Source organism: Agelaius tricolor, unplaced genomic scaffold (assembly GCF_023055355.1).
Source record: "Agelaius tricolor isolate 1412-34295 unplaced genomic scaffold, bAgeTri1.0.p SCAF_8, whole genome shotgun sequence".
NCBI classification, from domain to species: Eukaryota; Metazoa; Chordata; class Aves; order Passeriformes; family Icteridae; genus Agelaius; species Agelaius tricolor.
In genome coordinates, this window is record NW_027269268.1 from 14,530,563 (window position 1) to 14,544,094 (window position 13,532).

Genomic DNA, 13,532 nt, shown 5'->3' on the forward strand with positions numbered 1-13,532 from the left:
AAAGGCGCAGACAAAGGGGGATGTAACACCCCCCTCCTCTCAGAATAAGGTTATTTTAAGCCTGTCTCCTTGGAGCTACCCTAATATTTTCTCTCATGACTCAAACCACCAGGGAAAGGAGTTAGAGCAGAGAAGAAAAGAAAAAAGAAAAAAAGAAAAAAAAATAGAGCTACGGCTGACCTCATAAGACACCTTTCTAGAAGGGGCAAAGCTCCAAAAGAGATGAAAGGCAAGCTGGGCTGTGCCTTACCTGGAAAAGTGTGTGGGTTGGGTGACCCTCTTTTAAGGCACTTTGAACAGAGGACATGCACAGTGTAGTACAGGCCCGGCCATTCCTGGAGCAGGACATTCAGTTCTTCCACTAAAGGCGTAATAGCTTGCCAAGCTGTCCAGATATTTGGTAGGGACGCGTGACTAGCGATAGACAGAGTGTCTGGCTGCAGAGCTCCCCTGGCAGGCCGGTAGCTCACCACCACAGGCACCTTCCCCCGGTAGGCATAAATCTGGTATTTGCCATCTGACCGCTGAACCACGTGGCTGTTAATCTGGACACTGTAGCGTGCAAACAAGCCGGGTGGGAAAATGAATGGAAAGCTATATTCAATCTGCAGCTGCTCAACCACGAAGGACTGTCCGCTCAGATTCGTGCCGTTGATCCATGCCTCTGCATGGGGCACCTCGTTTTTCACGTAGCAGGGAAACTTGTACCAAGCAGCCGCCCCATTTAAGGGCTTGCATTTGGGTTTGTTGACACAGTAACATAGCCCCATCTTCTCCAGCAGCTCCAGAATGAGCTGCAGATCCTCCCGACTCTGGATGTGGGGCTTAAGAAGGAGACGGATAACATGGGCAGGAAGGAGGCCATGCAGCAAGAAGCCCTCCACGTAATGATGGAGCTGAGTGGTCCTCAGTTCGTCAATCTGGGTGTCGCTGAGCAGTTTCTGGAGCAGCACGGTGGCATCCCGCTGGCAAAAGACATTGAGGATGTCTATGAGCCGCGGCAGGTTGTGGAACACGTACTCCCGCAAGGTGAGATGCTCCTCAAAGTAGAGCAGCTTTCCGCTCTCGTGCAGGTAGGACAGGGCACTCTGCAGCCGATCCTCTGTCAGGCCTGCCTGCAAGCCCAGCCGGGCAGAGTCCCACCAGCTAAGCCACAGCTGCTGAGCTTGAGGCTGGAAGTGCAGCTCCTCCAGAACTTGCCAGGACTTGGGCAACACCCGGTGCAGGTTTGGGAAGATATCCCGGTGCTCGGCCACCGAGAGGAGCTTGTCCCGCAGGCGACGCACCTGGCAACGGTCCTGGCAGCTGAAAGGCAGCACTGGAGACAGGATCTGTGGGCGGTGGTTGAGAAGATACTGAAACTGGGCTTTCTTCCGCCGCAAGTTCTTGTCTGAGACCCCGTAAAAGGCAGCATGCGGGCTGGAGCAGCGCAGGTCAAAGTCCTGTCCCAGAGCCTCATCCACCTGCTGGACTAAGCTCTGGAGTCCCTCAGCATCCCTCTTCTCCTGCTGAGCGATCTGGTGATGGATGTCCAGGCACTTCTCTTCCAACTCCCGCTCCGCACAGAGGTCGGCATGGGTTCCCACCATGCACACTACGGCATGGGGCACCTTGGAACTGAGCCAGTGTAAGAAATAGCCCACAGAGGGGTAGAAGTGCTGAGGGACGTAGGCACTCAAATTCACCACCAGCACATACAAGGCTCCAGGGGAGAGGAAGAAAGACTGGATCACATCATAGCTTGGGTCCCCTGCCAGCTCATAGACAATGAATGTCAGGCCCCTCTCTGCATCTGCTGTCCAGTCCATCACCTCGATGCCCTTACTGCCTCCTGATAGTCCTAGTCCCAGTGGTACTCGGGGCACATTGGGTGGCAGTGACGGTGCAGGGGATGTTTTGTCCCCTTTTGCTCGGTGAGAGGGCACGCGAGAAGGGATGTCCTGCCGCTCAGCAGGGAGACGTTCCACCTGCTGCATGACAGGTACCCGAGTTGAGGAATTGTCTTGAGGCTCTGAAAAGGGGCAACACCCAACTGCCACCCTCCCAATGTCCTGCTGTTGCCCAGGAAACCCTCTATGCTGGGTGCTCCCTGCCTCCAGGCTTCCCATGTCATCTCTCTTCTCATTTTCCTCCATGAGGCATCGTCTCAGCAGGGTCTTTCCTGCATCCTTTAGGCCCATGAGGACTAGTTTGAGGCGGGGTTTGAGGGCAGGCTGGGAGTGGGCCAGCTCCTGCTGGTAAGCTGCAATGTAGGGGATGCCTTTCATGCACACCTCATAGGGGGGCTGGATGAGGGGGTTGTCTTTGATCTTCCACAGGGTGACACGGGAAAGCTGCCCGAAGCCCTCAGGCAGGATGGCGATCTGGTTGCCTTGCAGGACCAGCTCCTCTAAGCTGTGGAGGAGCACGATGGAGTCAGGCAGGTAGCGGATGCGGTTGTTGTCCAGCCAGAGAGTGCGGAGTTGGTGGAGCTGACAGAGGTGAGGGGGCAGCACGGTGAGCTGGTTGCGGCTCAGGTAGAGCTCCTCCAGACTGGGCAGTGCCAAGATGGCAGAGGGGAACTCCCCCAGCAGGTTGGATGAAAGGTTCAGCATCTTGAGCCGCTGTAGTCTGCCGAAGCCAGCGGGCAGCGCCTGCAGCCGGTTGCCGTCCAGCATGAGGCTCTCGAGGGCACTCAGCTGGCAGAGACCCTCGGGAAGGGACGCCAACCCGGTGCCGCTGAGCCAGAGGATCTTGAGGCGGCGGAGAGCAGCGATGCCCTCGGGCAGGGCCCCGAGGTGGCGGTTGCCGGAACAGTCGAGCTCCTCCAGAGCGGCCAGCTCCAGCAGCGGGGCAGGGAAGGAGGGCAGCAGGTTGTGGTCGACGTCGAGAGTGCGGAGGTGCCGCAGGCGGCCCAGGCCCTCGGGCAGGCGGCGCAGGCGGTTGAAGCTGAGGTCGAGCTCCTCGAGGCAGCCCAGCTCGGCGAGGCGGGGGGGTAGCCCGGGGCCCTCGGCGCCCAGTTCGTTGTGGCTGAGGCTGAGCTTGCGCAGGCCTCGCAGCCCCGCCAGCGCCCCGCCGTCCCCCAGGCCCCGCAGCCGGTTGTGGCTGAGGTCGAGCTCGGCCAGGCGGCCCAGGTGGCGCAGGGCGGCGGCAGGCAGGCGGGCCAGCCGGTTGCGCCGCAGGCTGAGCACCCGCAGCCCGCTCAGGGCGGCACCCACCTCCTCGGGCAGCTCCTCCAGCCCCCGCCCGCTCAGGTTCAGCGCCTCCAGCTCCCCCAGCGCCGCCGCCGCCAGGGACGGGAGGCGAGGAGCGGCGGCACCGGGGGGCGGCGGCCCCCCCGGCGGCCCCGCGTCCGGCTCGGGCTCGGGCTCGGGTTCGCCGGGGCCGCCCCGCAGCTTCCGTGCGCGCAGGGCGGCGTCGCGCCACAGCCGCACCGCCTTCGGGGGCTCCGTCTGAGCCATGGCCGGGGGAGCGGGCCCCCGCCCCGCCCGACCCTACCTGCCGCCGCCGCCGCTGCTCGCCATGGGCGCGGCCGCGCTGCGCGTCGCCGCCGTCGCGACGGGCTCGGGGCTCCCCGCGGCTCCGCGCCGGCACTGCCGCCGCGCCGCCCCGCGCACGTACCGCCGCCGCCGCTGCCACCGCCCCGCCGGGGGCGGGACGCGGTCACGGCCCGGCCCCGGCAGCGCCGCGCCGCCCCCGCGCCGGGGAGAGCCGGCCTTGCCTCTGGGGGGGACACCCCGCCCCTGCCTGCCGGGCACCAGCCCGTTCTCCCCGAGAAGGAACGGTCCGGAAGAGACTCCCGGCCTGCGGCTCCTACCCCCGGCAACGCCCGAGAGAGCGGCCCTTCGGGTGCCCCGGTGCAGTGAGCCCGCCTGGCCCCGGAGTAGCAGCGGTGGCGGTGCTGGTGGCGGTGCCGCCGGGACTCCGGTGTGTGACAGCCGCCGCCCCGGGTCTCGCCCAGCGCCTGGGCTCGCTGAGAGCTTTGCGAGCCGCCCGACTCACCACAGAGTTACGGCAAAAGGTGTCGTGTTGCCCCGTGTCATTTTTTTCTCGAGGCAAGGGCTGATTTTTCATGCAGCCCTGCAAGAAATCGAGGTTAACCTTTCTTCCCATTCAGTAAATGTTCTTCCGTGTTGAGAGAGTGCGAAAGCCTGCAGCCCTCTGGTTAATCGGAGCAACTCTGCCACCTTCCTGCCGTGCTTTGTTTCCTGTGCTGCATCCATCTGGCCAGACCCTAAACACTGCCTTCTTCAGGTTCCTCAGTCAAGCTTTGCTCCAGGGGGTCGCAGAAATAGGAGTGGAAATTTCCACCTCTGCTATGGAGGGGGAAGAGAGCCCCTTTACAGCGGAGCCGCGAATCAGGGTGACTGGGGCTGTAGGCGCTCAGTTTTCCCGAGATGTGTGACCTTACCCTTACAAATGTCAGTGATGCACCGTGGCCAGAGGTTCACAGATTTTAAAACGTCATTGTCTTTGTTCAGCACTGGACACTCCAGCATGCCTTGGGGTCTTTGGTGCTTCCTTTCACCGTGGAAGCAACCCTTCACCTTGTTTTAACAGCTACCATTAAAGCATGCTATAAGCTATTACTTCAGACCCACGAAAAGAAAAAAAAAAAAAAAGGATTTGAAATGAAAAGTAGTTCACAGAGCAACCAGATTTATAGCCTTTATTGTCTTCCTTATTGTGGAAAGCCCTCACAAGAATGACACCTTTCCTTTTGGGTGGCCCTGTGCATCTGACTGTGCCTGGAGAGGAGGAGAGAGCTGAACCAGCTTTGTGTGGAGCCATAGTCACTGCACTAAATTATTAAATTTACAAATTACTAAAACTACAAGATTGCAAAGGCTCAGATTTAGTTTCTGTATTTCCTATCATTAGCAGACAAGCAGAGATAGAAGACTTTTTCAGGCCCTCTGAGTTCTAGGAAACCTTCACCAGGTTGCTGCTAAGTGAGAATGACATCGCTCTGTGTAGAGAAAATCTTCCTGTGTTGCCTGGTAAAGCCAGACAAAGGACACAAAGGACAGGGAGGAAAGTCCGTGCTGAGAGAAAGTGTGGCTGTATGAAGGTAAAACCTGTTTCCAAGTAGAATTCAGGAGCTGCCCAAAGCCAGCAGAGGCAGTCCTGAGCTCATGTTTTGGGTCTGGGGCCACTGTCTGGAGAACAGGTATGCAGGGATACTCATGATCCATGAGACTCTGCTGAGAGGTCCTAAACCTGGGGATAAACTTCTTCCAGATCCTGGCCCTGGGAAACACAAATACTTCATGGCCTCTTGCTAAATTGTGCCCATCTAGAAGAAGTTTCCAAGATTATACTCATTTATTTTCAGAGCATCTCTGCAGTGGGTCAATACATCTTTTATTTGGGCTAACCTAGTTTTTGTGTCTTTCCTTTTCTGAAGGTCACGTGGGAAGTAGCCCTTCTCTGTGCTCCAAAAGGAGCACTCTCCTTCCTCATTTCTAAAGTGGCACATTCAATTCCTACTGGGGAAGAGTCATTCCCTTCTCCCACCCTCTTGCCCAATAACTCTTGTAGAAATAAAACCAGGTTGATGGTTTCATTTCCAGCCCGCTACATGCAAAATCACCCAACCTGTTGCTATCAAAATTACATTTTTAAATCAAGATGGTGTTTCTAGAAACAAAAAATCTCTGCAAGGAAAATTTACCCTGGCTTCAAATTTGCAGCAAATTTTCTTCTTTCCAAGGTAAAGACAGCAAAAGCAGCATCATTATTGAGGGCCACCCTCCCCATGATTCCTTTGGGCACTGCAGATCCTCTCTGAGGCCAGGGCAGGCTTCCAGTTGCTATATGACCCGCAGCAAGTGAACTCAAAAGGCTGCCACTGCACGATCCTCTTGTTTCCCATGGGAAAACTGGAGGAGCTCCTCCACTGGGGATGGTCCAAGCAGCTGCTTGGCTCAGCCAGCTGAAAAACACCAGGGAGAGAAGTGCTTATCTCCATCTGCCTGCTATTAGAGGTCATAGCCTGTATTAAACGTATCTTTCTGGCAGCATGCAAGGACAGACAGAGTAAGTTTTTTTCACTAAGCAGGGAAAGCTTTGACTGTCAACCTTCCTATCAAAATATGCAAAGCAGCAGGAGCTGAATTCCTCCCCATTGAGAAGGAGAAGTCATGTAGCACTATTCAAACTTTGATAAGCTCCTGTAGGTGATGAATGAAGCTAAGGCAGAAGAAACGTGATGAACAGCATGCTGGCACAAAGACATCCCCAGGGCTGCTTGAAGGTTGTCCAAAGAGGAAAGCTCTGCTGCTTTCCTATGAACCTTACACTTTATCCCATTATGCATGAGTGTGCAAATCCGTGATGGCGCCAGCCAGGGATGGTTTCTCTTGGCTTTTTCAACACATTCACCACAGTCAAAGCTGCCAATAGGGAATGAGATAGGTAGTTTCTGGGGAAAAGGAAGATTTTGTTTCTCATAAAATGTGGCTTTTGGTACAGACCTAGATGATTCTTTATCTTCCCATCTTCTTAGGCAGAGGAGATATATTTTTCCAAACATGACTTCCTCATTTTCTCTCAGTTTACTCATCAGCTTACTAGAGGTCCATTAAACATGAGCATCAGCATGCCGGATGCTAGTTTTGAAGCCATTTCCTAATTTTTAGAGGTTAAAAATATTCAGAAACCACACCAAACCCCTTTCTTGCTGCTCAGGATCAGCTGGGACTTATAGCCAGGTGGCTGTAAGATTGCCAGGAAATCTATAAAGCATTTTATAAAAAAAAAAAATAATCCCATTTCAGTGGGTTGCTTTATATGTCAGAATTGCATTTGCAGTTATTAATTTTAAATAGTAGTCCTGCAAAATCCTATTGATGGAATTTAATTATTCAGATGAAATCTGAAGTGCTTCCACTTTACTGAGCCCTGCACCTGCATCATTAATAAGATTTCTATGTAAAGCACCTTCTTCCTGGGTCAGGCAAAAGGCACTGAGTAATCAACAGTATTTTAGGCCCTTGCAGGACAAGAGGTGCAAATGTAACCAGCTGCTTGTGACAGGACATGAACTTAAATCAGCTCAACAAAAGCACCGAGCTGCTGCGGTAGGCGGATGCAGGGTGTGCTGTGGGCCAGTGCAGAGCTCACAGGCTCTGGCAGCAGCAGTGAGTGAGGCTGGCAGACCCTTGGGAGCCTGCATGCCCTCTGCACCACCAGAGACACAACCCACTTGTTAAAAACCCAGGGTCCTGCTTTGGCACCAATTCAGGAAGCCCTGTTTCCAAGGGCTCAGTGGCTGGCTGGCGAACAAGCAATGGGTTGACTGACTGCTTTCAAAGATACTCCACATGTTCCTCCTCAACCTTAAATAGAAGCCCTGTGAGGATGAAATTTTGGCCAGAACTGCATTCTCCACATGATTTTGCCCACCATTTCTGCAGGAGTGCTATGAATCTACCCCAAGGCTTAACAAGCCACATACAAATGGTGATGGCAGCACTTGAAGAGATCCTGGACATGCTCTGGGAGGAGAAAGGGAGGGGCTGGGATGAACAGCACTGCTGTTTGTCTCAACCCTCTGTAGAGGAGCAGTGGGGCTGTACTTGTGGAGCAGGAAGACTACAGAGAAATTTGGGAGTGCAATAGGATAGGGACCCCCACCCAAATGTGAGAGTCTGAAGAGGAGGTGCATCCCCAGAACTGCCCCATGTAACCCACGACCCAGCCCCACTTCCCCATAGGTAGGTCTCATACTGTTTGTATGTCACTTTCTATGTCAATTGCTTTGCTTGTTTCTTCCTAGGTACAGGAAGGATGATTCCTTTCATAGAATCACAGGAAGTTTTGTGCTGGAAGGAACCTTTAAAGATTATCAAATCCAACCCCCCTGCCTTGGGCAGGGACATCTTCAACTAGGTCAGGTTGCTCAAAGCCCCATCTCACCTGGCCTTGAACACTTCTGGAGGTGGGGCATCCATAACTCCTCTGGGCAACCTGTTCCAGTGCCTCACCACCCTCATGGTAAAGAATTTCTTCCTAACATCTAATATAAATCTCTCCTCTTTTAGTTTAAAACTGTTCCACCTTGTTCTGTCACTACCTGCCTGCATAAAAGTCCTTCTGCCCTTTTTCTTATAAACCCACTTTAAGGACTGGAAGGATACAATGAGGTCTCCCTGGAGGCTTCTCATCTCCAGGCTGAACAACCCAGCTCTCTCAGTCTCTCTTAATAGGAGAGGTGCTTCAGCCCTCTGCTCATCTTTGTAGCCCTTGTCTGGACCTGCTTCAACAGGTCTAGAGGGCCCCAGAGATGGATATAGTACTCCAGGTGGGGTCTCACAGGAGAGCATTAAAGGGGAAGAATGTCCCTTGACCTGCTGGCCGTGCTTCATTTCATGCAGCCCAGTACACAACTGGCTTTCTGGGCTGCAAGTGAACATTGCTGGCTCATGTCCTGTTTTTTACCCATCAATGGCCTTCTTTTGAAGGCTGACGCAGAGTATAGCATTCCCTACTCAATCCTACAACAAACAATTAAATTTTAAGGCCACCATGGATCCCCAATTTTAAAAGATATTACTTGTACTTTTAGAATTCGTTCAGGAAGTAGAATAAATGTTTGCATACCAATACATTTCATAAAAGTGATGTCTTGGTTTATGGAAAATAGAGAGAGAGCAAAGGAATATGAGGTTTTCTGCCACTGATGCCATTAGAGCAATTGGAGGGTGACATATAAACTGTGGGAAGCCAGTGGTGAGCTGAACAAGTGCATACTGTTGCTCTGGCCTCTTAAATATCTTACAAAGCTTGGTTCTGACAAAGGGTGATGTTGCAATTAGCTTTCAAAATTCCTTTTGGAATTTTGAAATGACAGACAGCTATGAAGAAGCAGCTGTACAGATTAAGTGCCAGGGAAGTCTTGCTGAGCTCTCTCAGTGCCTGGTCAAGGCCCATGCCTTCTAAGTCATGGCACAAACAAGAACTGAGCTGGGCACTTTCAAATGGATCTTCATTACTTCTCCACTAGTCATGGGGGCTGATTTAATGCCTCCCTTCTCATCACCAGCAGGAAGGTACTTTGTAGCACTAGACCAGATCCCAATTTCTTCTGAGTTCCTATTTTCCGTGCTCCCATCACTAGACCTGTCAGTGCTTCTTCAGCACATCCATCACATGGTGCTATGCAAACTCTTCCTAAAACCCTTTTGCTACCAAACAGCTAAGGCAGATCTATTTGCTAGGATGAGGCTGGCTAACCTTGGCCATATTCATCCTTTTAACAGGAATTCCTCATGACTCTTCCCATTATCTAACCTGTGGCTGCTGCCCCACCAGGTGCACTGAGAATTTTCCAGAAATTGTTGCTGTTGATATTATTCCTGTCGATGGAATATCCCTTTTCTCACAGATTAAAGTTAAGGTAAGTGATCTCTCAGTAATAGCTATTGGAGCTTTCTGACTTAAACTGTAATTGGTGTTTATATCCTCCCTAGATATCAGAAAGCCAGGAGAACTGTGATCTCAGCTTTCTTCTGTTTTCCAAATCCAAACCAAAATCCTTATTTAAATGCTTCTGCTTATGTTGTTCAGATCTGCTCATTCTTACAGAGGGCATGTTTTGGTCCCTGATTTCCCTAGATTTCTCTTCCTTACCTTTTAGCACTGGTTACCCTGGGTAACCTTCTGCCTGGCTGCCCCAGCTTCCTGTTCCACCTCTCTACACTCTGTTGTTTCTGAGCCGATGGAGTGTTCCCCACTTGGCCTCTCTCCACCATTGGCTCCATGTAGCTTTTTAGTGACTGCCTTGCTCTGCCCAATGGGCTCTGCGCCAGTGCTGCTTTCCTCTCTGGAATGAGTGAAGAAGTGGCCTTTCAGTTTAGCTAATCAACTTTTAAAGAACTGCCAGGCTCCACTTAGGTTTCCCCATCAGCTTCCTCTGCTGGTTTCACTCCATCGTTTCCTGGCTTTAGGAAAGGAGCTGTACTGGAACGAAGCAGTGTTCAAAGCCAGGTTGGATAAAGCCTTGAACGGCCTGGTCTAGAGGAAGGTGTTCCCTGCCTGTGGCAGGGGATATCGGGACTAGATGATCTTCAAGGTCCGTTTCAAGCCCATAACATTGTACGATTCTGTGATTCTATGGAGCCCCGCTGCCGGCTGGATCGCCTGCAGGGGAGGGGAGGTGAGCGCCAGGCCAAGCACTGGCTACCCCTGGGGACCGGGTAACCCACCCACCGCTGGGGTGACCAGTAAAGGAATGTGATTTGTTTGTCACTGATGCCACAAAAGCACCTGGATGGTGAAACAAACTGTGGAAAGCTGAACAATTCGCACCGATGCCTCTTAAGTACCTCGCAAAGCTTGGGTCTGACAATGGGGCGTTACAATTAGCTTGCAAAGACATTCTAGAGTTCGGACACGAACGGCGGCTGTGAAGGAGCAGCTGCCCACATTCTGGTGTCGCCGTCGGACCGTGCCGCGCAGGCGGAAGAAGGCTGCCTCGCCCCTACAGCGGGCTCCGCAGGGGAACGCCGCCCCTCGCCCTCCCCTCCGGGGTCACGCCGGAGGAGCCGCCATCCCGCCCGTCTCCCGGCACCGGCAGCCGCGGAGGTGACGCGGTCGCCGTGCAGCGCCGGCCTCACCCGGGGCTCCGCCCGCTCCACCCGGGCTCGGCCCCGCCCGCGGCTCCGCCCGCCCCTCCCGGGCCCCGCCCCGCCCCGCCCGCCGCGGCCGGCAGGGGGCAGGCTGGCCCCGCGCGGGGCGGTGCCGGGGCCGCTGCAGCCGCGCCCCGCGGGCCCCGCGCGGGCGTCACGTCCGTGCGCGGTGCTCGGGGTTGGCGGGCGGGCGGAAGCGCGGGCGGGGCGGCGCCGTTGCCGCAGTGACGGGACCGGGAGGGGCGGAGCGACGCGAAGATGGCGGCGGTGCCGCCGCGTCGCTCCCAGCACCACCATCACCACCACCACCCGCCGCCCGGCCCGGCCTCCCCGCCGCCCACCGCCGCCTCGCCGCCGCGCAGTCCCAGCCTGGCACCGGCCGCGCAGCGCCACAGCCTGGCCGGCCCCGAGGGAGAGGCGCCCCCCGACGCGGACCGGCCCCCAGCCGCGGAGTGCGCGGAGGGTTCGGGCGCCGCCGCGCCGGCCCCGCCGCCGGGCTCGGGCAGCAGCTCCAGCGGCTCTTCCTCGTCGTCGTCGTCCTCGTCCGCGTCGTCGTCGGCGGCGTCGAGCCCGGCGGCGGAGAGTCCAGAAGCGGCGGGCCCGGGCGCGGCGAGCGGGGCGTTCCGCGAGCTGCTGGAGGCCTGCAGGAATGGGGACGTGACGCGCGTGAAGCGCCTGGTGGACACGGGCAACGTGAACGCCAAGGACATGGCGGGGCGCAAGTCCACGCCGCTCCACTTCGCCGCCGGTGGGTACCGGGGCCTCCCGTGCCCGGCCGGGGCAGTGACAGCGAGCGGGACAGGCAGGGTTCCCCCCGGAATAGCTTCGGGCAGGGGGCCTCCAGCTCCCCGGTGATTCGGGAGTGGGCAAACCTAAGCTGGAAGAGTGTGAGCACACTCTCTTCCCCGGCGGCGTTTCGCTCCAGGCTGTTGGGAGATGGTGTTAAATCCCCTTCTCTGGGTGAGACGAGTGGGAGAGGAGATCCTGGGAGCGTAAAGACTCTGTAAGATCTAAAAGTATGGACAGTGATCTCTGTGTTTCATATCCATGGGCTGCTGCAAACTTGTGCAGTGGACTTAGGAAGCAAGAAACTGGAGTTCAGGACAGAGTTGACTTTAAGGGCTTCACCTGTGTTGTAACAGCTCGGGGACTCCTGTGATGCACGTGCACTTCATGGGCATCAGTTTTCATGCCTTGTACTTTGTAACTTCTTTCATTTTGGCATGATTGCTGGTTGGTGTCTGCATCTCTTGTGGTCTGAGTAGGCTGGGGAAAAGGATCAAGTGGAACAGCTGAACTTGTAGAAGTTACAGATGTGTCTAGGAAAGAATACACCTCTTTGTGCAGAGATGTCATTGTGATCAGAGCTAGTGTTATAAAAGCAATTTAGCAATAAGGTCCAGCAATGTAGACTAACTGGAAGTAAATATTACCTTTTGGCAAATACAGCAGTAACAGATAACTGCAGTTCATAAAAAGAATATTTCTTATAGGTGTATTCTTCACTGCGGGCATAAGGCACACAAAATTCATGATAAAAGTGAAATGAAGAAAGTCTTTTAAATCATTACTCCTTACTCAGGGCTTGTACAATTGCTAGGTCTGTGGTCAGTCTGAGAGCTCTCTGAGTGTGCCACAGTGTTAGAGAGCTGGACCCTACATAGTGAAGTGCACAGATCTAGTTTGAGCTTTGTGGTGCTCTGGTACATGTAAATTAAGATAATTAACAAGTCTGTATCGAGTGATCAGTGTTTAAATGCTGGCATGTGGCTCTAAATCACTGTTGAAATCAGTAGCAAAATGAACATTGCCTGTCGCTCTGAATAGTGCTGTACAATTTATCAGTTAGATAACACACCCTGAGATTGTATGGGTTTGTTTTCATTTTCAAAGTATAAGAGGCATTTGACAATGCCCCTAAGGGAACTTTTGGTCCTGAGCTGTTTACTTTTCTTTCTTCTCTGCTCCCTGAGCTCTACTGCCGAAACAGGGCTTAAGCAAGTGGAGTTTAAAACAGCAAACTTCTGGGGTATGGAGATGGACTTAATTTTGATGAACCCTGAACATAATGCTGGTACCAACTGCATGTGTGCTTATGAAGTTCTTAATGTTTTGGAAGGCTTCAGTCTGCTCTGCTAATTTTGGATTCAGACTTAAAGTTAGATCTTGCTGCCTCCCCTAAAACTCTGAGATCTCAGGTTGTAACTTCAGTGCCTGTACAAACTGCAGTGGCTAATATCTGCCTGAAGCTGCAGTGGGTAATATCTGCTCTGATTAGAGAAGAAATGGACAAAACTTACTTGAGGGGGTAAGGTTTTGAAAGTTGGTGATGTTATTAAGATGTTACTGCAATAGCAGTGGAACGTGGTTTGTTGTAGCATGAGGAAAAGAGCAGATGAAGTTCTTGTATCTAACAAATTCCCATATCTATTTTTCTAGATTAAAAGACTTTCCTTAGATACCATACCTACTTTATCTAAAATTGCTGCTTGTCTGGTGCCAGTGGATTGGACATGTAAGAGCATTAGGCAGATTTCTTATTACATACATCTTGAGATCCTGCATTTTGGAAAGGCCTGTAAGCAAGCATGTTGTTTGAATGCAGCTGATCTTAAGCAGTGTATACCTGCCAGTGAGGCAGTGTGTTGATTTGATCTCCTTTGTGGGCCAAAGGTAAAATAAAACCTGTTTGCTTATGAGCATAATAGTCTGCTGTGTCTAAGAAGCTGTTTTTTGGATAATAGCCCATGTTTGTGAGCCATACCTAGGTGAGAATTGTATGGCCCTCAGTAGGGGAATGGGTAGATGAGAATGCAGGATATTGTGTTTTAAACTTGTTTTTTCAAACTTCTTGAAGCTAAACTCTTAGATGAATAGAATTTCACTTCTGATGTTGTGATTTGTGAAAGAGAAATTCTTCTT

The 13,532-nt window shown here is 53.2% G+C and overlaps 2 protein-coding genes across 6 annotated transcripts in view; one reads left to right on the forward strand and one right to left on the reverse strand.

Moving 5' to 3' along the window:
• Positions 1-4,132, reverse strand: part of MFHAS1 (multifunctional ROCO family signaling regulator 1) — a 35,593-nt gene extending 31,461 nt beyond the window's left edge. For all 4 annotated transcript variants that reach the window (XR_011679934.1, XR_011679933.1, XR_011679932.1 and 1 more), the window contains exon 1: positions 251-4,132. Coding sequence is in view for 1 of the 4 variants with exons in the window: in XM_071431676.1 (XP_071287777.1) it covers positions 251-3,440 (3,190 nt within the window). In the remaining 3 variants the exon portion in view is untranslated. The remainder of the gene's footprint in view (positions 1-250) is intronic.
• A 6,649-nt stretch (positions 4,133-10,781) lies between these two features.
• Positions 10,782-13,532, forward strand: part of TNKS (tankyrase) — a 128,392-nt gene continuing 125,641 nt past the window's right edge. The window contains exon 1 of one of the 2 annotated variants that reach the window (XM_071431680.1): positions 10,782-11,358. In XM_071431680.1, the coding sequence (XP_071287781.1) occupies positions 10,869-11,358 (490 nt within the window). In that variant the 5' untranslated portion in view covers positions 10,782-10,868. The remainder of the gene's footprint in view (positions 11,359-13,532) is intronic. The other variant, XM_071431681.1, reaches the window with a different exon arrangement.